The sequence below is a fragment of the Mus pahari genome, chromosome X (genome assembly GCF_900095145.1).
Source record: "Mus pahari chromosome X, PAHARI_EIJ_v1.1, whole genome shotgun sequence".
In the NCBI taxonomy this organism is placed as follows: domain Eukaryota; kingdom Metazoa; phylum Chordata; class Mammalia; order Rodentia; family Muridae; genus Mus; species Mus pahari.
In genome coordinates, this window is record NC_034613.1 from 138,211,393 (window position 1) to 138,236,643 (window position 25,251).

At 42.6% G+C, this 25,251-nt stretch overlaps 1 protein-coding gene across 10 annotated transcripts in view; it reads left to right on the forward strand.

The window, feature by feature from the left end:
* The window catches only part of Sh3kbp1 (SH3 domain containing kinase binding protein 1), a 341,291-nt gene extending 324,704 nt beyond the window's left edge, over positions 1-16,587 (forward strand). For 5 of the 10 annotated variants that reach the window (XM_029534111.1, XM_029534113.1, XM_021188709.1 and 2 more), the window contains 5 exons: positions 1,490-1,599; positions 4,968-5,096; positions 9,190-9,458; positions 14,417-14,480; positions 15,537-16,582. In XM_029534111.1, coding sequence (XP_029389971.1) covers positions 1,490-1,599; positions 4,968-5,096; positions 9,190-9,458; positions 14,417-14,480; positions 15,537-15,578 — 614 coding nt within the window. In that variant the 3' untranslated portion in view covers positions 15,579-16,582. Of the gene's footprint in view, positions 1-1,489; positions 1,600-4,967; positions 5,097-9,189; positions 9,459-14,416; positions 14,481-15,536 lie in introns of all 10 variants that reach the window. The other 5 variants (XM_029534114.1, XM_029534115.1, XM_029534116.1 and 2 more) reach the window with 2 other exon arrangements.
* The last annotated feature ends 8,664 nt before the right edge of the window (positions 16,588-25,251 follow it).

Below are 25,251 nucleotides of genomic sequence, written 5' to 3' on the forward strand. Positions count from 1 at the left end.
GTGTCTTACTTTTGTTTCTGGAGGAAAACTGATTTTAAAAAGATGATTTGATATGTTAATATCACATAATGCCTTTTTTTTTCACATCAATCCAGCAGTGTAGTAGGGAATTTCTATTTCAGACAACACATACTTTGTAGCATTAAGTTCTGTGGTAGAGCCCAGAGAGGAACCTGTTAAGATAATCGTATTATTATCTAAAGGAAAAGCTCCTTAAGGGGCCAGTCCAGTCAGCCACCTCTGGACAAATATGTTCCAGCAGTGTGCATCTGTGCCTTCCCTTAGCCCAGGAGCCTGCTGGTTCCCTGCTGAGTCAGCTGGAGAAGTAAGACCTTTTATGAGCTCCTCTCAGGTGCTAGATGCTGATGGGCTCCTGACTGTGTCCTCAAAACTCTGCTGATTCATTCTCTCTTTATGATCCCTGAAGGTGTTGCTCTCATCGAGGCAATAATGGTCCTCAGTCCCTTCCCACTGCTCATTCCTCCGAGCCTCTCATTTCAATCACACTTGGTTTGGAAATCCCCGAAGGCTGTAAAATACCAGGACCCCTTTGCCCTGATCACTTACTGACGGTCAAAGTAAAGGCAGAGGCTTTCCTCCTGACACATGAGGACATATGTGACTTTCCGTTTATCTGATTGTCCATCACTATGATACAAGCATATTTGCTGGTGTCATCTTAGTAACTTTTACCCTGCGTGGCACCGAGTTCAATAACAGTTGTCCGGAGTGATAGTTCTTGCCAAGAATCCCACTGCTGCACAGGCTCAGTGCTGCAGAGAGGCCCAGTGGTGCAGAGGCCATAGCTTACTTTTTTTTAAAAAATGTGGTATATTTCAGATATTTAAATATGGAATGAAAGGATGGGTGGACAGATAGATGACTGCTGATGATAATGTCACCACCGAATGATGATTCTGGAAATAGAACAGAGTTGGACTCAGTAAGATATCTGAGCCTCATCCCCTTGCCTAGGAGCTTTGTCTAAAGGGGTGACGCCTGATGGCCTAACCATTGTAGTCCAGATGAGGCAGCTCTGACATCTTATCTATTTAGAACCAACAGCAGCTAGTATTCACACCACCGTGGCTGTTATACCTTGCGCTAACTATCTTTTGTGTTGAGACCTCAAGATTGTTCTGTCTACTAAAATGGTTAGATTTGTGAAAGAGAGAAGAACCCTCCTTTAATTCCTGTTCTGTACCTTTTGAAGGTTTTATGAATGTGACTGTTGAAGGGAAAAAGGCAAGAGCTGTGTTTTCTCTTGCTTGCTAGCATACTAAGCTTGCTAAGCTGAGAGAAAATGGTTATTGCGTTCCATTCTACTCCTTTATTGAATGACCCAAGGGTATTAATGGCCTTTGTAAAAGGCAAAGCATACTCTAGATTGACAGGATGCTTATTAAGGGAAAGAAACGTGTATATCATACTATAAGAACCCTTTGTCTTTCTTCCTTTCTTTTTAAAAACATGTTTCATTTTGTTTTAGACTTAGAAGGTTTTGACTCTGTGATAACGTCTACTGAGAAACTCAGCCACCCAACCACAAGCAGACCAAAAGCTACCGGGAGACGGCCACCATCCCAGTCACTCACATCTGTAAGTGTCTCTTTACTTCTCTACAGCTGAAAGGCAAAAAAAAAAAAAAAAGAAAGAAAAGGACTGGAGATTCTGGCTAAGGACTCTTCTGCAAGCAGATGATGGGAGACACCCAGAAGAGGGGAAGAGAGGAAGCCACCAGATAAACTGCCAGCTAAAAATGCTGGGAGAATCCTTTTGAATAAAGCAGCATCGCTTTTTGTTTGCTCTTTGTGTTTCTGCCAGCAAGGTGGCACTCCCTGTTTCCCACTTTCCTTCTGTCTCCTTCTAAACCAGTTCTTGTTTAAACGTGAAATGAAATTGGTAAACAAAATATAGAAAAGGAGACTGAGCCTTGTTTGGTCTATTAAAAAGACAGAGCTTTACTCAACAAAGATCTGCCATTATGCACTGTGAGACCCCTATTTCCCTATATAAGTGACCTATATCTTCCCAACCCCCATTATCAGCATGCCTACAGAGAAAGCCATGCAGACCTCCAGGAGGTTGTATTTACTCATATAAAATACATGGTTTATAGGTGAGACCACTGAGAACACACTCAGTGATAAACCACAGATGGTTGTTTTTATTTGGGTAGTTTTAAATAACTTTTTATTACAAACCTGCTATATTAATTGTGCCAAACTTGAACAGTCTGATACAGAATGAAGAAAGTAAATTTTCTATAGTCCTGCCACAAGAACAAAGATGTAATGTCTTGCTGTATATCCTTCGCTTTTCCGAAACTTTGAGGTTTTTTTTGTTTGTTTGTTTGTTTGTTTTTTTCAAAACTGGGATCATGTAATACACATTGTTTTGGATTAACTGCACAGCATTCTTCCCAGTCATTACCTATTCTCAATATATTCAATGACTGCCTACTATGCTACAGTGTGAGGATATGAGAGTTTACCAAGTGATTGGACTATTATTGGGTTTTGATGATGATTCCAAGTTCTTGTTATAAGCCATACTGACATGAATGTATGTAGGGGGAAAAGAACCCAGCAAAACTTAACGTTGTTAGGTGCAAGTTTTCTGAATGTGGGCCATTGGGAAGTGCATTGACCTTAGTTGCAGAGGTCCTCTCAACGAGGTCATTTCCCCTCCACAAGCAGTGTGTATGTGTTCATCTGTCTACGGATCATCTATCAGTCTGTCTGTCACATTGCCTTGTCCTTTACAGTTCTACAGCCTTATAATCTCCATCCAGATATACCAAGGGATTTAACCATTTGCAGATTTCTCAGGTTGTTTCTCTTTCCACCTCATCACTAATCTCACCTGTGCTTTTATCATCTGGAGTCAGGGGGGTGGGATGTCACTCCCTTTGAGCTCTCCAATCTACTGAGTCTAGGAGCATAGCTTGGATTGTGGCAACTTGCCTTCTTTTATTTCTCCTGTGTTGACTCTACCCACCCCAGCATTCATATATACACCCAGCCTACCCAACTGCTTCTTGGCTTGTTTGTATTCCTACTAGACAATTCTACCACTTGTGTCTTCTCTATAAATCCTTCATCATTTTTGTTTTCCTTCCTAGGTTTCATAAATCTTTTAAGGTATAAGGAGCCTTGTGTCTTTCCAGAACTAAGTATTAAGTAGTTTAAATTATTTCCATTTTGTTCAGATAGCCTGTGTTGAGAGATTTGTGTATTTTGGAGACCAAGTAATGGTAGCTCATCTCCACCCTACTTTTAGGCTGCACAATTGTTTAGTTTCTTGGTCAACATATATTCATAGACATCTGTCTCCTGGGGACAGGGCACTGTGCCAGGTGCCAAGGATTCACATGGTAATGAGAAGGAAGCCGTCAAGAGGCTTATTTCGAATCTTATGGAGAGTGATTTTATTTGGACTTAAAACCTTAGTGCCTTAATGATGTATAGTGTGCAGATTTTTGTCTCTCATTCTTATCCATCCCCATTTGGATGTACCCTCAGAATTTCTTCTTCACTCTGAAAAGTAGTACCTGTGGGGTTTTCATAACAAATAGGATTAGTGGATAAGGATATACTCCTCAAAGGCTAGTCGGGGAATGATTGAAGAAACACTAGTTATGGTTCCCTGGCCTCGGTGCTCTTACTAATTGGATATGGTTATGTTTATAAACCCTAAAGGGCAAGCTCATGCAACATGTGTTTTATAGAAGGAAGCTTTTTAAAGGATCTGTGTATTGCATACTGGCTGAGTAGGTAAGCCTATATTAATAAGAATGCTTGGTGTGGGAGGCCATATTTTTGGTAATTGGATTTTCAGATTAAGTGAAGATTAACAAATAAGACCTCTTGAAACAAAACCTTGACTTAAAAATCCCTTCCCATTTTTTTTTAGTTTCTGTCATAGTAAGCAGGATAAAAGGAAGAAAAATATTTGTGAACATAATTTTTCATTTTCAAATGGTAATTCTAAAAAGAACCATTTATTACCTCAGGGTAGAAAGCAAAGCTGAATCTGAGCTTGCTGCTATGTATTTCTAGAAGCCTCTTCATTTTAAAAAGAATCCTTGCAACAGGGACTCTTAATTTCATTTGTTTTGTTCTAAACTTGAAACATTGTAGCAAAGGAATTACTTGTGACCAAGAGAATTCTGCTGACTTGCTCCCCATTCAGTTTCTGGGTCTTTATAGTGATTTCATAGTGAGGCAGAAAGGGCAGGGGTGTCAAACTATATTTTACCCAATGGTACTATGTTTCTATAAATAAATATACCTTAGGAAATACACACCAGAATGGGTGTTTACTGTCCACAGTAATGAGGGCAGAGATTAGTAGCAAATACCAAAGTAGAGATGAACTTATGCTAGTAGGTAGGGCTATGCACTTTACTCTTGGTCCCCTGCCTCTAGAAATGGCCCCCTCTCAGATGTGTCCTTCAAGGGACGTGCATGTGTACCACATGTAGGGTCAAGGAATAGGAAGGATATAGAGGAGGGTGAAGGAGAGGAGGATACGAGGCAGTCTCCTATTGGCCATGGGCTGTTTCCTACCATACTGCTAGCCCCCAAAGAGCTGGGACCACTTATCACATGTCATCATTGAGCCTGTATTATCAGCTCCCTGTAAGGTACACAGTAACAAATGTTTGGAGAATAGAGAGACTAGGAAAAGCTATACAACAGATGGTTACATGGTTAAAGTGATTGATGGGTATCAGGGGCAGCTCCTAGTTTAGTTTCTTGTGACTTGGTCCAAGTCCTGCTGCTAGGTAGCCATATGGTTATCTGTCATAAGAAGATAACAGCATACTTTCTGCCTCACAGGGTTTTAGAGACAGATCAAATAGAAATGATGAGTGCTTTGAGAAGCTAACAGCATCACATAAACAAAGCTGTGTCAGCTAAGGTATGATTCTGACGAAGGCATTTTCTTTTGGCTTTATCCAGTCTTCCCTTTCAAGCCCCGATATCTTTGACTCCCCAAGTCCCGAAGAAGATAAAGAGGAACACATTTCGCTTGCGCACAGAGGAATAGACGTGTCAAAGAAGACTTCCAAGACTGTTACCATATCCCAAGTGAGTGACCAGCCAGGGTGAAGTGTCCCTGCCCTTCCATGAGTGTACTAACAATGGGTTAGACACCAAGCAAGATAGATAGATGATGGGTATGGATGGTTGTCATTCTTTAGTGACAGTAATTACTGTAGGCATCAAGATTCCTAAGATATGCTGCAGCGTCTCTGGGTCGTGCATACAGGTGTTTAGTTTTCAGTTTCTCTTATAGTCAGCGTTCTTCATCCTGTCACATTTGTAAAAACATAAAAATAAAAAAAAGCCTTCAGACACCCCTGTCACCTGATCAACTTAAAAAGCTGTGGTGTATGTAGAGAGACTATATGCTGTGCTCTCTGCTCATAGACCTTGTCTTTTACATTCAAAACTGGCAAAATTATATATTATTTTTAATCTTGTCCTTACATTATCTCTTACGGAAAAGTTGACTTAGATTCATGCTCTAGAGCCAGTTTATCCTCTAAAGCATTTTAACTTCACTCAGTGCCCAGGAAATGGTAAAGCTGATTTAAGTTACTTGTTTCTGAGAACCAAAGTAAACATTGTTGTGCTAGCAGGCACCCACTGTTCCACCTGCTCAGGAGGTTGAAGTGGGGGGGGGGAATCACTTGATTTGGGGGAATTTGAGCCTAGCTAGCATAGTGGATGAATAGTCTCCATCTCAAGAAAGAGAGATGCAGAGAGACATACACACGCAGGGATTAGGGGGTATACACAGAGAGACCAAGGGAGAGAAGCGGGTGGCAAGCAGAAGTGTGTCTCAGTGTGCCAGGCCCTGGGTGAGAGTCCCACCACAAAAGAGCATTGTTTAGCTACTACATGCAGCTTTGAAGAGGAAGCATCCTATGCGCACTCCGATCTTCCTAGAAATAAATGGCAACTTTTAATTTCCGTCTTCTTGTACTAAGAAAACCATCAAGTCGGATTGTTTTCTTGGAACGCTAGCAACATTTTAATGTCTAGAAGCACAAAACAGTAGTCATTTGAAGCAGTCATCAGCACAAAGAAATCAAAGGTTGGATGGGATTTTTCTCCTCATAGTTTTGAATGTTTGCATTGTGGATTTTCTTGAAAATCTGATACAGTAAGCAGAACATGATCCTATAAAACAGATCAATTTTAATTACCCACAAAGCCAAGGCAGTCTTCCTTTTCAAAGGATTCTGTTTACTGAAATTGGATTCAGGCCAGTTTTATTGTTTAGTTTTCTAATGACCATAGGCATAACTTCAGTTTCCTGTTCTCTGGTATCTCAATGATGTCTCTACAGTGACACCTACTGGTGGATAGTGGCTTTTCAAGTTTCTGATCGGCAAGGCTCTATTCCATAGCCTATTTCAGTTCCCTGGAGTTGTCAGGCTGTATATTTCACTCCTTCGGGAAATTCCACATGAACTAATTTGATCAAGGAATGTGGTGACCTAGACTGTGTGAGGGACTAAAAGCGTACTCGTTAGCTGCAGTAGGCTAGTCTGAGAGCCCATCAGACAGAAAATGGTGAAAGAACTATTGATCTAAGAAGTATCCTGAAGCCAGTGTTATGGGCACTGGTGGCTCATGAGAGGTAAGAGAGGAAGGGAAACGGAAGAAGGCACGAGTCCTGGAGTCTATAATATAACCAGCAAAGAAAACAAGAGAAGAGCACAGATCTTTGAGCTCCATCAGGCACAGTCACAGAGCTGGGCTGAGGATCCAACTGCTAACAGGGGAATTAAATGTCAGTCCGGCTGGTGATTAGTTCCAAGACTCAAGGAGTTTGCCCTATAGGCCTCAGTTTCCTGCTTCATACAGTGTGTGTGCCAGCTGATCAGTTTGCTTTGCAAGCTGATGTCCATGGTGCAGCCACAGCTCTGGAACTGTCAGTTCTTCCCCACCCCCCCACCCCCCACCCCCATACTGTAACTCGTACTAACAACAAAGCCCCGGCTGGCGGAGTACTCTCCCTGGCAGCCGAGAGTGCTTTTCCTCAATGGTAACTTGGCAGAGAAAAGGCTAACAGTGAGACTAGGAATGATGGCCCATCTGCTTTTGGCACACTCTGCCCAGTCTCTGCCTCTAGCACAGCCTGAATCTAGACTCTACCTCCTTGCCGCTGTGCCAGCCAAACCCCTTCTTGGCGCTTTCCCTGGGATGGCCGGCTGAGCGTCTGCTGCTGGAGGAAATCCCATGGTTGCTGGGCCAAGCTTCATCACCAGCCTCGGTCTCCACCCTCTCACTCACCTCCTCTGTTCCCAAAGTCCTAGGCCGCTGCTTTGCCTTTTCCACACTCGCCTATCCACTCAATTTCCCTTGCTAGTGATTCCTCTCTGGGCCTGCCAGGCACTTGTAGACCCTCTCACCTAAGGCTGATTCCCAGCCTTTGTGTTCCTGTCTTCCTCAGAACACCTCTCCATCAGGCCTTTCCCACCTCTCCATCTTCACCTGTCCATCTCCCCTAACATCTCACACAGCCCGGGGTCTCACTCATCTGTGAAGGCGAACAAAACTTTCTTCCCCTCCTATCTCCTCATGAAGCTGCTGCATGCATTCGCACGCATGCTCCTCCATAGCCCTACCTCAGCCACATCTGTGGAAAGAATCTTCAGTTTGCCAGCCAAATCTCTCAGTGCCCATTCATCAACTGGTCTCTCATCTTTGGGTCACTGTCTCCATAGTTGTACTATCAAATGGGTTCCGTTTTCCTCTCAACCCCACTGGCACACTTAGCCAGCCTTTCTTTTCCTCTGGGGATTTCCATCACCTCAGCCCTTCTACTGTTCTTTCTTCATTCTTTCTCTCACTACTTCTCAATTGTCAAGAGCTCTCTCCCTTCTCTTCTTGCCTCATTTATTTAGAATTCCCCAGCTTCTACCCTAGGCATCTTCTCATCTCTCTGACCCATACCCATGACTTCCATTTCCTTTGGCCAATCTTATTATATGAGTTACTTGCTCTGCCTACTAAGTATACCCTCTCAGCTATCCCTCTGATTCCTAAAATTCAAAACCAAAACAATTATCTGGGCCCTCCTTAATGAAAGGTACCACCTTTCCTCATTTCTTCCCTCCCTTCCTATGTCCCTGTGTTTCTCTCTGTGTGTCTCTCTGTCTCTCTCTTTCCCTCTCTCTGTCTCTATCTCTCTCCCTCTCCCCACCTCTCTCACTAGTCTGTCCAGGCCTCATCTCCCTGACAGTGGGTAGTGTGATCTATGAAGGCAGGGATGCCATTAACCTTACCCAGTCTCCACTCCAGTCCCAGGAGTGCTACCTAATGGCCGTTGTTAGCTGAACCTGCCTTTACCCACAGCTCTCAAAATAGTCTTCATTCTAGGTCACCACCTGTTTCTAGTGTGCATTGTGTCAGAGTCTCAGAAGTTCTGTCTAGCTCCGGGCCTGTCAACTCTCCAGCCTTTCTACCCCCGCAGCAGCCATGAGCAGGATGTGCAGCCATTTGAACCCGCCCTTTCTCTTCTCACTGCCAGCCTTACTTTCTCCTCCTCCCTTTATCTGATTCCCACTGTGTTTTCATTCCTGGTCTCTAGGCCATTGTCTAGGCCCTCCCCTCCTCCCTCCCCCCTCCCCCCTCCCCTCCTCCCTCTTCCAGCTTCTTTTCTTCTATAGTCTCTTCCCTCTGAAAAGAAGGGACCATTGGCTGCTTGCTTCTTCCATCCTGGAATGTGGATGCTTAGATGTGTTTCTGAGGCTCTCTATGCTTCCCCCCTCTTGTCCAGTCTTCCTTCTGTACTGCACTGTATTGCTTGTCTGTCTCCAGTGCCCCCAGTGAGTTCTAAAGACCTAAGTGCCATGCCAATGTCTTGCTTACTTCAGGGTTTGTTGGGCCTGGCAAGCAGTTTTACATCTCTGTATATGAAACCAATCTGGGATTGTCCTGTCTAGAAAGAAGATGACATTGAAAATAGATACAGGTAGCCCTTGGGCAGTGGTCTGTCTGGACCAAGTTGGCCATAAATGGCTTATGAATGAGGGAATAAATGATTAGAGTGTGTGGAGACAGGTATGGGATTGGGTATAAAAGGAAGGGTTGACTTACCAGGACAGGGAAGAAATCCCTGCACAGATCCCAGGCTCAGAAGCCTCTCCACCTTCCCTTCTCACAGGTGTCTGATAACAAGGCATCCCTGCCACCCAAGCCAGGGACCATGGCAGCTGCCAGCAGTGGGCCAGCTTCTCTCTCTTCAGTGGCATCCTCCCCCATGTCATCCTCCTTGGGAACAGCTGGACAGCGAGCCAGTTCTCCATCTCTGTTCAGCACAGAAGGAAAGCCAAAGATGGAGCCAGCAGTGAGCAGCCAGGCTGCTATCGAGGATCTTAAGATGCAAGTCCGTGAGCTGAGGACCATCATTGAGACCATGAAGGACCAGCAGAAGTGAGTGCTATTTCCAGGTGGCTCTCCAGTGGGTAACCATGGCCTAATTCTGAAAGCTTGGATGTCACTCTGCCCAGAGGGTGGGCTAGGCCTTCCCATTGATAGTGGCAGAAGTGGTGGAAGTAGGTATGGACTGCACATCCCTGGCTCAGAAGCCTCTCCACCTTCCCTTTTCACAGGTGTCTAATAACAAGACATCCCTGCCACCCAAGCCAGGGACGTGTGTGTGTGTGTGTGTGTGTATCTATGTGTGTGTCTATGTGTGTGTGTCTATGTGTGTGTGTCTATGTGTGTATCTATGTGTGTGTGTATGCGTGTGTGTGTGTGTGTGTGTGTGTGTGTGTGTACAGAGAATAGAGGGTAGAGGATAGTTTTCAGGAGTTGGTTCTGTCCTCCCACAATGTGAGGTCTCAGAGATTGAACTCAGGTCATCAGGCCTAGCAATAAGTACCTTTACCTGTTTAGGTACCTCACCAGATTTTCATCACTGTGGCAGAATTTTGAGAAAATCAACTTTTAATAAGGGAAGGCTTAGAGCTAGAGAGACAGCTCAGAGGGTTATGGTCACTTGCTTCTCTTCCAGAAGACTAGGGGTTCATTTCCCAGCCTCCACACTGTAGCTCACAATTGCGTGTAACTCCATTTTCAAGGTATCTAATGTCCTCCTCTGGCCTATGTGGGTGCCAAGCATGTACGTGCTACACACATATACATGCATACAAACACACACATACAAAAGAAAAGCAAAATTGAAAAGGGAGTGGGTATGTGGGTTCATGGTTTCAGTTCAAAGAAATTGAGCGTTTAGGCTGGAGGAGCATATCATGGTAAGGAACATGTTAAGGGGCTAATCACCTCACCTTATGGTAGCTAGGAAGCAAAGAGGTGACAGCGAGGGGGTAGGTGTCATAATATCCCTTATATACCTAATAATCTAAAAGTTCACAACCTCTCAGTAGTATCACAGGCTGGAGGTCAGGCCTTTAACCTATGAACTCTCAGGGAACATTCAACACCCAAAACAATACCAGTGCATATACACATTCTTTTGACTTTGCTTTCAATTACGTGTGTGTTTCATGGAGGAGGCATTGTGCACTTTTATATAGGGACCACAGAGAGTCTAGAGGTGGACAATCCCCTAGGACTGGAGTTAGAGGTGGCTGTGAGCCATCCAACATGGCTTCTAGAATCAGAACTCGCATCCTCTGGAAGAGCAATATGCACTCTTAACCTGTGAGCCACCTCTCTAGCACCATCTATATCACTAACTTTTCCTCTAGTGTTAGGGGGGAAAATAGAGCTTCTTAATTTAGATGACAGATAAAACAACTGGCTTGCATCAAGGGGCTGTAACATAGGAAGAAGATGTAGGGATTCTTTAAACCCAAGATTTTGCTGTCAGAGAGATGTCTTCATCATGAGACTCAGGGGTCTTTCCTCATGTATGCCTACATACATACTTGCACATCTCTTATCCTCAGGGAGCACTTGAATGAGAAGAAAAGCCTGTGAACAAAAATAAAATATCCTGCCGCCAGATTGCCTGGGATGCTGCTTACTGTAAGAAAGCTGGTAGAAGGATTAGCAGTAGGCAGCGCTTAAAGAAACTGAGGGTCAGAGACTATGAATTGAGAGCTCCTTCTGGAAAGAATCTTGAGATACTTCTCAGGGAAGCATTTCATGAGCATTTTGAAAACTGACCTAGAATGACCGGGAGCAGGAAACTTTGGCAGAGGGAATAGCAGGCAGCTCATAAGCAACTGAACAGCCTGCTGGGTCATTGCCTCCCTGGGCTCCTGGCTACCTTGGTTCAGAAGGTGCATAGGGGTGATGGTAAGAGCTATGGCCAGATTCCTGCATCCTGGGGGAGGGGTTCTGGAGCTGCTGTTGACTGACATTTGCCTCTCTTCCAAGGATGGAGGGGGCCTTGATGTATTTTGTGGTCAGACACCTCGGGGAACAATTAGGTTAAGCAAAGTTAGTTTGTCCTCTGAAGGACTTTTTGAAGTCTTCGCCCCACATTAGAAGATAGAGAAGATAGCATGTGCAGTTTTGCTAATGCTTGTAACCACAGAACTCTTAACGTGTTCTAGGAAACCGGTTCCAAGGAACGAACTTTGAACAGTGTAGGTGCTGTTTCACTCAGGCTACGCAAGGGGGAAAATTGGGCTTCTTCAAGTCACTCACTTCCTGACTGGAAGAGAGTCATCACATAAAGATGCAGAACTGGTGAAATGACATTGGAAAGAGGTTCCTTGGGCCACCCAGGCTCCCCCAAACTCCTTTAAGTTCCTGGTTCCTCTATGGCTCTAGAAGCTATAGGTTTGGGTAACCAAAAGCCATCTCTATCCAGTTGAGCACATGTCATTTGCCAAGACAGTGACTCCATGACATTCAGCCTTCTGGACAGGACCATAGTAGGACCTGACTTGCCTAGATCCAGGTCTTTAGAACTTTACATTCAATGGGGGTGGGGGTGAAGCAGGCTGGAAGCTACCCACAACACTGATAGCCAGGCCTTATCTCTGAGTCCACAGGCAGCTGTGCCTTAAAGCTTGTAATTGGCCACAACACTCCTTTCCCAGCCAGCATCTTATTTAATCAGTAACTCAGGATGTTAATCACCTCTTCAAATCCTCGTGTCACATACCCTTCCTTAGCCTGGCCATCCTGCCAAAGGTCAGTGAGTTCCCTCCAGTCTTCTACCTTCTCCCCTGGTGTCACTTTCCCTGTAGCATTCAATCCATGTCTGTCCTCCTTCTCAAATGTGCCTTGCTTTCAGAGGCAGGTTCACTGCCCTGCTCTGCCTAGAATTTCCCCCCAACTGCCCATCTCCCCTTTTTTCCTTATAGACAGATGCCCATATTCCCTAGCTCAAGACATAGTGGCTTTCTTTACACCATCTTCCCCAACTGACTTCCTTTTCCTAGACCATGGCCCACTTAAGGCCATGTCTGCTAAGTTTTCCTGGGGTTTGGGTGCTGGCTTAGGACCTCACTGTTGATGGCTTTCCTAAGCCCTAAGTGGTAGCCACACAGATATGGATGTGTAATATGAGCCTAAATGACTATACTAATGCATCACTGCTAGTTTATATCAGATAACCAGTGTTGACAGCAGGGATAGGACAGTCTCAAGTATAGAGGACCATCACTGGATTCATCTGTACTTGAACTAGTGCACAGTCTCTGGTTCTGTATTCACCATGCTGTTTCTGAAACCTTTTGTCTTTTGTTGTTGTTGTTGTTTCATTTTACAAATGTACACATGTCTAATACCTCCAAGCAAAAGAAATGCAGATCTTAGACCAGTCCAAAGAACAGAGTCCCAGATTTTCAGAATAAGTAGCTTCATTCAACTTTATTATTTCAAGTTGGAAAATGCATTAGGCTGTCGGTCCTATGTTTGTCCTCTTTCGGACTTCATTTCTATACTGTTAATTCATGTGTTTAAGGTCCAGTTAGTCTATCTTAAGGTAATGTCAGTCTGTAAGATTTTGTGAGAATTACTGAAAACATACCAGTGGCCTGTTTTTAAGTTAAGTTCTGTATAAAAATGAAGTATATAGAGAGTGGTAAAATTTTCTGCAATGGGTCTAGGGAGATAGCTCAGTAAAAATGTGCTTACTACACAAACATGAAAACCCGAGTTCAAATCTCAAGCATCCACATATAAAGTATCTGTAATGCCAGCAGTGCAGAGGCATTAATGAGGATCTCAGGTCTCCACTGGCCAGGCCATCTACTTGAATCAGCAAACATCAGGTTCAGTGAGAACCTGTCTCAAACAAGAAGGTAGAAAGAAATTGAGAATGGCACTTGATATTATCAATCTATGGCCTCTACATGAAAATGCACATACAAGGGCTTACATATACCCATGCACATGGAAAAAAAAACACACAAAAAGGTCTACAATGGGAAATTTTCTATAAGCACCCAGTGGTCCTGTTATAAAAAAGAAGTTAGAGGAAAGATGACAGAATATGAGCTTCAGTGCTTTGACTCTCATTATTTAGGAAACCAGGCCACTGCACTGTGCCTTAGTTTCCCTATCTTCTCCTATTGGAAGAAATTTAACCTAGGAGATCATACTAAGGTCATCTCCAGACCTAACAGTTGAAAGCTACATATTTTGGTGACTTCTTCCCAAATAATGGCAAACCTTTCTGTCCAAAAATAATCTTAAGACATAATAGTGCATAAGTGTGTTTGGGTGTGATGAGATGGTTCAGTGGGTAAAGGAGCTTGCCACCACCACTTTCTCTTGCTGTAATAAAGACCATGACAAAAATCTAACTTAGGAAAAAGGTTTGTTTGAGTTATAGGTTACAGACTATCATCAAGGGAAACCAAGGCAGGAATTTCGAGTCAGGAACTAAGGCAGAAAGCATAGACTGTTGCTTACTGGCTTGCTCCCCGTGACTTGCTCAGCCCGTTATATAACAAAGGACCCACCTGACAGGGGCAGCAGCATGCATGCACAGTGGACTGGGCCCTCCCACATCAATCATTAATCAAGAACACTCCACAGACTTCCCACAGGCCAATCTAATGGTGGCATTTTCTCAATTGAAGTGCTTTGCGCGTGACTCTGTCTTGTATGAAGGTGACCAAAACTTAATTAACCAGCCCACCACCCGACAGTGCAAACCAGAGATGACCTGAGTTCAATCCCGGGAACCCATGTAAAGGTGGAAAGAGAACCAGCTCTACTAAAGTTGTTCTCTGACCTTTACACAATGTGGAATGCATGCTCCCCCCCCATTATGCATGCATAGAGAGGGAGAGGGAAGGAGAGACGAAGAGAGGTGGGGGGAGGAGGAAATAAATTCTGTTTGGTTCATACTTTCTTTGGAAAAAGGTCAGATGGATTTCATATTGATACTAGACTTTCTTATCTCTCATTGGGAAACTCTGGGCTTTGATTTGATTCCATTGGCATTTGCTTTTCAGACGTGAGATTAAGCAGTTACTGTCAGAATTGGATGAAGAGAAAAAGATCCGGCTCCGGTTGCAGGTAGGTCCCTCAGCACTCATCCATGAGGCCTGGGTTCAGTTGGGAATGGAGGCAAAGTCAGGGCTTCAGGTCGAAAAGAAATGACTGCTGTTGGGCATGGTACCTAGGGGTTTTTCATTCCAGCCCTGGGGAGGTTGAGGAAGGAGGATCACAGGATCCAGACAAACCTGGGCTATCAAGAGATGTGCATAGCAGCCTGTGCTACCAAGTGACATCCTGTCTGAAAAGGGGAAACAAAGAAAAAAATGATTGCTGCCACAAGAATGTCTCGGAATCGTTATATTCTGTCCTTGCCTGAGTTCCAAAAGGTCCCAGGGAAGGAAGAGATGAATCAGCATACTCAGTTAGGCTTTATTTATTTATTTTAAACATATCCACTGTAAAGCATCCCCTCCAGTTAGTTTTTAGGATGATGATATAGGATACCTCATCTATATTAAGTATCAGAGCAATGCAGGAGACCCTGCTGCTGCTGCTGCTGCTACTGAGTTCCATCGTGTGCTCCCTCCAGGGACCACGGATATACACACTGGTGTTTCATTTCAACTTTTTACTTTTCCCCAATGGCCTTGTTGCTCCTTCCAAGGCATCTAAGCTCTGTCCCCTACCTCGAGCTGCTGATGGAGATCTTGTGGAGGATCATTCCAAATGACCAAAGACTAACTTTTATTGTCTATTCAGTTTGGACCCAACCTGCTTAAAAAGAGTGGTTCAACATCCAGGTGGGACTGTGGACACCCACCTTTTGGGGTCACCCAAAGCTTCCTTTTATCGCACCCAGATGGTCCTATTTGCCTGCCCTGTCCTCTGGCAAGGAGTCTAGAATCATTGCTGCTTCTCATAAACTTGGGAGCCTAGGAATCTGGGAATGACTTGTCAGTGTACTCTAGCTATGTGCCTGTCTTTAGGTTTATTTTGGTTTTGGCCAGTTTCACTGCTCAAATTGTCAGCGTGAGTCTTTTCTTTGCATTGGTAAAGATATATTATCTTTTAGCGTCTCTAAATGCAGCCATTTCATATTGTCTATGTTTGCTGCTTTTTTCTCCCTCTGTATAGATGGAAGTGAACGACATAAAGAAAGCTCTTCAATCAAAGTGATTACTTGATAATTGAGACTTCACATTATTCACCCTGTGTCCAAGACTCAGATATTCTGCCCCAGTCAAAAATCATCTTGTGCCAAAAAATTAAAGGTTTGATTCATCATGTCCCTGTTTGAACGTTTAGCACAAAAGTCTTAATAGCACAACACAAATTCCATCCAAGAGGAGATTCTTTCCCATGGTATTGTCCTGGGTCTGACAGTGGTTGTGATTTATAGCCAATTGTGCTAAAGGTTTTTCTACCTTGAGATCTCCCGCGAAATGAAAACTCAGGCAGTTTAGTCCATAGTAGTACTATTTTGATGATATTTTCCATTAACAAAATGTAATTTCAGATTATTCATTTATAGGCTTTATAATTTTATGTTTTTTTTTAAAATCGTGTTTTGTCACAGATGCCCCTAGTGTTTGTGCTAACCTAGTCAGAAGCAAGTGTCTCATTCACTTGCTGCAGATGGAACAAACACCGCCTGGCTTTGTATTCCCCTTTAGGATTCTATTACATATGCAATTTGAGGTCTAACTTGTCCCTTTCCCTGCCAGCCAACCCCCCACCACTCTAAGAGAAATTTTAGCTTATATATGACGGTATATTTGCAAAAAGAGAAAGAAAAAATCTGGTATTTGCAATGATCTGTGCCTTCTTTCTACCACCCTCTTGATTGGAGCTTTTGTGATGCAGCTACCATGATTCCAAATAAATAAAAATCAGCCACTTCTCCCTGTCCACTAGAGGCCGCTGTCTTCACAGCTTCTCTCACCCTAGCCAAAGGTCCTAAGAGGAGACCTCTGTTAAGTCTGGCCTGCTCTTTGGTACCAGCTGTGACTTTTCAGTTTCTCCTGCTTTGAGGTTGTTCACGAAACTAGAAATGTCATTCCAGCTTGATTGTTTTATCATCAGCCAAGTTAAACCCCTGCTTCCTGCCTTTTACACTTATTGCGTGAACAGAATATGCATTATTAAAGCAAAAATAAATAAAAATAAAATGCAAGTGAAAACAGGGGGGGAATTGGATTATTTCCTGCACTGGGTTGTGTGAGTGTGTACGTGTGTGTGCGTGTGTGTGTGTATGTGTGTGTGTGTGTTATTGTTTAAATTGTATCCACAGTGTTGTTTGCCTTGCTCACTTGTAACCCCCTCCTCAGATCTAGGAGAATGGGAGGAGGGTCTTGTGGAAATGTAGCTATTGGATCTTTCCTGCACTTATGGAAATGCTTTTTCTTTCCCAATGAAACTGATGTTTGCTTGTCTGCTTTCTCTTTATAGTACATGAACAGTTCGGCCTTAGACTATGTAACTGTTTTCTCATCTTTAGCTGAAAATGGGGGGAGGGCATTCTGTACTGCAAGATTGTTGATGGGGTAGAGGTGGAGGGATGGTCCCTTAATGATCCCCCAAATATGTGTGTGATGTGTTTCTAAACTGCTGCTTTGTCTATTTCCTGCATTTTATAGTGAAACTACTAAACATGAATAGATTTTCACTACCACAAAGAATGAGAATTAATAACACTGAAGGAATGATGCAAAAACTTCCCATGATTCATCACTGAAAATATAACTAATAAATGTCTCTTCCTTTTTCTTCCTGTCTCCATCCCCATGCCTTGTTCTAACTTGCATACTTGTCCTTTCTGCTCGAGGCTGTTGCTTCCTTCTAAGGATTTACAGAGGCCTAAGGCCCTAACCTTCAGGTGTGGGGACACAATTAAAGGAAGGAATGTATAAAGAAATTATTCTTCACTCCGATATATGAAGATATTTGCCTTTTCAGCAGCCATGGTCTCAGTGTGCTTGGGGCAGGAGTACATAGTTTCTATGGGCGATATAAAGAGTTCCTGTTTCCCTTCATTGGGCCTAAGCCTTTCTGCATTACACTTGAAGCCTTCAGACATTTCCTACCACCTATTACAACAGTGAGGACTGGAATCTTTATGTCTTAATTTCTCATTTATTTGTCAAGAAAATCCCTAATGATGATATAGGACGTTTATACCGAGTGAGATCATTAACAATGAAATTGACAGATGAGAGCATCCTCAGTGGGTGATGGTAACAGGGAATGTAAAGAGCTGATATCTTCCCCTAAGAGAGACATTAGGGTTAGAGAGATGGGGAGGGAGATGTATAAATGGAAAGACTGAAACACACAGAGAAAGACACAAAGGAATTATAGAGAAATAAGTTGGTATGTCCATCTTCATTACTATCCCTTGGGCTAACCAGCAAGAAGATTGTACATTACAGAACTGAATGAGCCCAAACAGCCACCATCTTTACTCTTGAGTAAATGTACCCATCAAGAATATTAAAAAGCTTGGAAATACTCTATCCACTTTTGAAAAATTAAAATTCCTTTGCTTTCAGCATGGACTCAGCCAGGAATCTATGGAGGTTTTTTTTTTTTTGCTTCATTTTCTAAAGTTGTATTTAGAAATATCTTATGTAATGTGCTTTGTAAAAGAAGATGAATTAAAATGGAATTTTGTGAAAATATTTTTGTTCAAAGTTGTCACAGTCCAAGAGGAATGGTGTCTTTGAACACAAACCCCTTTTCTCTATTTTACACAATTTGATTACTCTGACAGAAATGTCCTTAGAAGACAGGAAGTAATCCATTAAAATCTGTGCCTGTGAATTCGATTTTTTAAATTGTTCGATTTTACATTCCTATCGAAGCATAAAATGCTAGTTAGGTATAACTTCTTTTTTTTTAGTGTGAAAACCATTAAATTATCATTATTGGAATAATTGTGTAAAGCCATTTTTATTTGTACACAGCCCTCAAGGCACATTCAAGTACACGATCCATTTTTTCCAATAAGAACATCCTGGATCTATCATCACATGTGTCCGTGGTTAGTAATGGTGTGGTTTTATTTCCTTTCACAGGCAGCTCCTTTATGATCAGCTGCAGGGTGTATAATTTATTGCCCATAGTTGCCATGGTTTGTATAAAAATAACCCCCAGTTTCCATAAAGACTTTTGTATTATAACCTGAGGTCATCATAGTCTCTTTCTCTCTCTCTTTTTTCCATCAGATTAGGTTTTAGTCCTTTAGTTATTTTTGTACAAACTAATGTCAAGATGTTTCTGCACTAAGAGGGCTTGATGAAAGCATTTCCCTTTGCTTCTGTACGAATGAGAACTGGAACAAAACAACACATTTATGAGTGACAGGGTGTTCAGCATGGCTGATTGTAGCATCTGACAGAGAGAAAGTTGGGTGCTCAAGACTTGGCAGAGTGACAGAGATGATGTTCCTGAACCTAGGCGGGCAGGGCCTCGGCAAAAACAAAACAAAACAAACAAAAAAAACCCCAACTCTTGCTGATCCAGAAATAAATGTCAGTCCTATGAGGACTGTTAAGGAAGATCAAATCACTTAAGGAGCTGAGCCTTACCTACCTACCATGCTTGAGTTCTCTCCCTGGTTCACAAGGCTTTGTTTTCAAGCTATGGATTTGAGGTGGCTCCTGGAGTGGACCACCACCCATGGAGAAGGTGCAGTTCCCTGAGAAGGTTTTCATTTGTGTCTTTTACTTTATCTAAAATTGCAGTGGCCATGGGGACAGACCATTCTTGTGAACAGCCGTAGCTCTATACGTATACTTGTAAATTTGGAATTCACAGCAACGGGTGGATATTTGTTTATTATTTTCTTTAAGGCAAGCTCAAACTTGCAGCAGTAGTTCTTCTGCCTCCCAAGTACTCTGGGATGAGGGTTGTCAGCGACCATGCCCAGTGAGGAGTACTTCAACCATACCATAGAACAATGTAAATGTGGTTGTAAATCTAGTTTTTGATGAGAGTGAGTTTTTTCCCAGGACTGTTTTTCCACAGTACCAGAATTTATCAAATAACTTCACAAGGTACAGTGGTTTCAGCGACAGCAATTTATCAGCTACTATCAATCTCCTTGATAATCGTGACCTATGTGAACACAGTTCTTATATTCCAGTCTTAATTATTAACTCTCAGATCACCCATTACATATAGACATCAATATAATTAAATATATAGGTTACACAATGGTTCTAAAGGGTTAAGAGAGGCCCGAGAAGCAGGAAAGCTCACAGAAGTATAAAGTCTCTCTTAAGAGACCACTGCTGGTCACATATTTGAGAATGAAATTGCAATTGAGTCTAGATACAGAGGCGTAAGAGCAGGAACAGGTTCAGACAAAGGATTGGGCAGATGGACCAACAGCATATCCAGATGGGCAAACAGAAGATGGGAAGATGGCAGCTGGGTTAGACTGTGTCAACAGCAAGAACTGGGGCCCAGCCAAAGCCCCCGTGATAGTTGAGGGTTCTCGCTGTGGTTCCTTGATACATATGCTATGTGACGGTCAGATGACAAGTTGGAAGCCATCACCTTTGTAGTACTAGATGTACATCTCTTTATATAGAGTTACGTTCCCCCTCCCTTTGTCTAGTGTCTTTCATAATTTCTTGAGCTTGGTTTCCCTGATATGATTTTAATATGTTCATGTGCCCCTGCAGTCTCAATCCATCCCCAATAAATTAAAGGGTGGCACCTTTTATACTCCCAGGAGTAAGTCATTTATCAGTCTCTGCTATGTGGGTGATACCAGACAGATGGTGCTGTTTAAATATTCCCTCCAGGTGCACAGTCGTCTTCTACCATCAGAGTGGAGTCTCACTGGGCAAGGCACAGCCTGAAAAACCAGTTTTATGCAATACAGAGTAACTTAGAACAGGACACACTTTGACCTTGATGGGGCCATTCTGTTTAAATGGAAACAAGATTAAATTATGCAGATATGAAGTCTTGAATGCATCTTTATCTTACCTGCCCCTATATAGACTGTACCTAGTTCTTCAACAAAAAAGAGGTGTGTTAGCAAGCTTTGATGTTTGATGGGAAAGTGGCTCTGAAATGCAAGGGTTAACTCTTAAGGAGTCTACCAATTTTTAAGCCACTTTAACTGATGAACCATCTTGAAACCAAACAGAAAAGTCACAAGAAAATGACATTATTTTTTAAGTTATTTCTCAAAGGGGGAAAATATGGATGCCTTAGAAAAAAAGGAACAGGATTTTTACCCCAAGCTTCATAATTATACTTAGTCTAAGAAAGCAAGGATTGGTGGGAGCCACTGAATGTTCAAGGACAACAACTTGTATGAGAAATGCCTATCCTTCTCCCTGCCTTGATCCCAGAGAGCACTTTGAAATTGTTCTTGTTTGTTCTCGGGGTAATTTCCTCAGAGAAGGTGAATCTGGCATGAGGAAAAGCATGTGGCTAAAAAGGGAGAAGTCTCACAGGGAGCATCAGGTCCGGAGGTTAGACCAAACAGGTTAGAAGTGAGAGGGGGAATTTGGTGGTCACGGTAGTGCTTCATGTGCTGTTGGCAAGAGCCTTTCATCTGAATTTCCATCGTTTAAAAAGGGTTAGAGATCCAGGGCAATGACTATTACAGGAGGTTCAAACCTAGAGCACAGACATTGGGGTTTTTAAAATAGCTTTTGCTCTAGCTATGAAAGTAATATTATACCCAAAGTAGAAGAGAGAAAGTAAGTTAAATACAGCCTCATTTAGAAATTTCCTTTATTTTGGTCTCTCAAAATTGAGATTCTAAATATATAGTTTTATTCTATAGTCCTTGGCCATGATTTTTTGGAAACTGTAATAGCTGTATGAGAGTCTCTCTTTAGATATAGCAGATGAGACAGTCTTTTATTGAGCACGTAGAGGGTGGTTATGATGCACTAGGCACCGTGATGGTGAGGACAATGTGATATGGTGCCTGCGATCAAGAAGCTCAGGGTCAAGTGGAGTTTTGGGGACAGGCAAATAAATAAGCAAATCATTGTAGGGATGAAAACATGACACCACAGAACAGTATCCACGCATTTGCTGCAGATGCTCTAGAACAACAGTTCTTAACCTTGGGGGGTGGGGCTTAAAACAACCCTTTCACAGGGTTGCATATCAGATATCCTGCATACCAGATATTTACATCACTATTTATAACCAACAAAATTACAGTTATGAAGTATCAATGAAATAATTTTATGATTGAGAGTCATCACAGCATGAGGGACTGTATTAAAGGTTGCAGAACCACTAGCCCTAGAAGTATATAGAAAAACTAAGCTGGAGAATATGAGCAGTTGCTGGTGTCTTGCGGGTAGCTTGACTGAGAGCGTGCCACTCCTGAGGGCAGAAGCTGAGGGAGGCCTTCCACCCTTCAGGGACTTTCCTGCAGAAGCCTCACCTGGACTCATAGGAAGTCTAGTGGAAGCCACAGAAAGTTCATGGTGCTGGCTCAGGAACCACTAAGAAATCCACTCAGACAGACCTTGCTTCCTTAAGGAGCAAGAGGCTGAGGAGGGGCCTGGGGTGAGGACTTTGATGAACTACTACTGCAGCCACACTAAAGAGAACTCACTCAGCCATGGCCATTTTCTATGAAAGTATGATATAATCTACAGGGATAAGGGCTTCAAGTGTCTGCAGTGAAACACTAGTGAGCACCCATTGATGCTAAGATGGAGGGATCTACCAGGAGGAAGGACAAAAGCCTGTGGGAAAGCTCCTGAGACACAAGCCCACTGTGCACTCTAGAGTACCAAGCCCTGTGCTCTACCTGCATGCTCACTAGCCTGCAGGGAGACAGCAGAACTCAAGAGCGTTTTTTGCCTGGAGAACAGCAGAAAGGGTCCATCCAAAGCTGAGAGAAGGACAAAAAATAAAAGGTCATAAAAGAGGAGCTGAGGTCATGGGTCATAGGGTAAAAGGCTTACTGCTTAAGCACAAGGACATGATTGCAGATCCTTAGCATCCACCAGAAAGCTGGGCATAATGGTATGTGCTGTGATCCTAGTGTGGGGGAGCTAGAGAATCCCTAGGACTTGCTGACCAGTGAGTCTTGTCAATTGGTGAGGCCCACATCAGCCAGTGAGAAACCTTGTCTAAAACCAAACTAGGAAAGAGAGCCAACACATAGAGTGGGGAGGGAGAGGGAAGAGGGGGGGAAGAGGGCAAGAAGCTTACAGGAATTTTGATTTCTGATGGCCATTGGAAAACAAGTATTAGCCGTCCACAGAGCCCATGTTCTGGCAGGAGTAACACCAAATCCTACACTAAAGGTGTATTTATATCATTCTCTGTTGCTTTATATGACTTGCCCAACTTTCAACAAAAAACTTACAGGGCATGCTACTAGGTAAGTAAAAGCATGGTCAGAGGAGACAAAGCAATGATCAGTGTCAGACTTAGAAATAGCACAATTATTGAAAGTATCAGAAATGTAAGTGACTATGGTTACTATAGTTACTACATTGAAAGCTCTTTGTGGAAGGCTAAGGATGCAGTTCAGTGGTAAAACCCTTGCCTATCACCTAAAGGCAATCTCCAGCACCTCCAACAACAAAAAGTAAATATTTAAAAGCTGAGCACATCCATAATCCAATAAATTGAGAGGTAAAGGCCAACTTCAGCTACTTGGTGAGTTTGGGTCCAGCCTGGGCTTTATAAGATCCTCTCTCAAGAGAAATGAAGGTAAGCAAAGAAGTATACAGCTCTCATGGGATAAGTAGGCATTGTGCAAGATAGCTCATTTCAGCAGAGATGGAGTCTGAGTGAGAATCAAATGTCTAGAAACCAAAATAGAAAAACAAATGAAAAATAACCTTCGGTGTTCTCCTCAGTAGACTTAAATATTTATGTGGATAAACTAGTACAGAAGGCATAAAGTGACAGCTCAAGAACAAAACAGCATCACTACAAAACCATCAAAAGGATGAAAGATAGGAACTTTCATTATTATAAATTAAATGTCTTAGAGAAACTCAACCTAAATTTTGAAAACCACAAACTAGTAAACTTAACCAGAATAAATTAAGCAACCCATATAGGCCTTGTGAGAAAAATTGAACTTGAAATCAAAAGATCCTGAAAAAGAAATATCTGGGTTGAAATGGGCTCACTGGAGAATTCCACCAAATCCAGGAGTAACACCAATTTTACGTCAAATTTGAATACTATCTAAGCCACTTCTTGAAATGAGTATTACCTAATACCCAAACAAGGCAAAGACAGTACAAAAAATTTAAAACTACAGACCAACAATTCTCATGAACCTAGTTACAGAATCTCTTGATAAACTGTTAGCAAGTCAGTATCAGCCAGATATAAATATATCCACAAAACACAACCAACTAGGAGCTATTCCAGGTCTGTAAGGCTGGATCGATACTTGAAAGGCATGACTGACAAAAGACTTGGAGGTTAAAAGGATTTTCTGTTCTATCAGAGGACTTGAGTTTGATTCCCAGTGCCCATGTGGCAGCTAGTAACCATCTAGAACTCCAGTTGTAGGGGATCTGACGTCCTTTGCTGGCCTCTGTGGAAAACAGGCACACGTGGTGCACATAAATACAAGAAGGCAAAACATTCATACATATTAAATATATAAATAAATCTGAGTCTGGAGAGATGGCTCAGAGGTTAAGAGCACTTGATGCTTTTCCAGAGGACTGGGTTTGATTCCCAGCACCCATATGGCAGCTCACAACTGTCTGTAACTCCAGTTCCAGGGTATCAAACACCTTCCTGTGGCCACTGTGTGCATGATTCATGCACATGGTATACAGACATATATGCAGGCAAAATACATGAAAACCTTTACACACAGAGAAACAAATCTTTAAATAAAAATATTTGAGTCACATCCTGTGCCATGGTTTAGCCAAATAAATATAGTTCTCATCCTTCAATAAGGAAACTAGTTTGCAAAAGACAGAGGCCAATATAGAAGACTGCAATCAATCAAAATGCAGATAACAAGTGACCATGTATTTCTCAACCCCAGTTGAACCATCTATGACACAATGCCAGGGAACTTTTCAGAAGGGGGTGGTGGTGGAGAGAGTATAAAGGCCATAGGAAGAGAATGTATGCTGTGAGATTATGTTTCCCAGAACTGCCCGGACACCCATGAAGTCTCAACAACATGACTACCTGAGCAAGACCCAAACAAGGAAGACACCAAGAGACATGCTATTGTGAAAGGGGGAAATCTTACGGGGCCCTAACCCTAGAAATAGAACTACAGGCAAGTAAGGCTTGCTTAGAGCAGAAATACTGTTTCCCCAGAGATGAACCCTTTTAATTGGCTATCTAGTACCAAATGGCCAGCCCTGTATACACACACACACACACACACACACACACACACACACACATGGGGTTGGGGGGAGAGCACGCATGAGAGAGCATGATTTGAGAGCATGGGGAAGGGTACACAGGAGGAGTTGTTGGAAAGAAAAGGAAAGGGGAAAATGATGTAATTATATTTTAATATCAAAAATAGCATTAAAAAGTACTAGACTGAGTGCCAAAGAGGGTAATGGGGAATGAATATGATCAGAGTACACTATGTACATGTATGAAGATGCCACAATGAACACCATTATTTTGTATAATATATACTGCTTAAATCTCTAGTGGAATAAATCAAAATGAAAAAAATATGGACAGTCTAAAGAGGAAACTGGAGAAAAGATTTGCCAATGACACATTCATCCAAGGATTAGGATCTTGAATATATAAAGAACACCCAAAACTCAAAAAGTAAAATGCAGTCCGATTAGAAAATGGTCTCACCCCAGCACAAGGGAAGGCCTGGGCCAAGTAG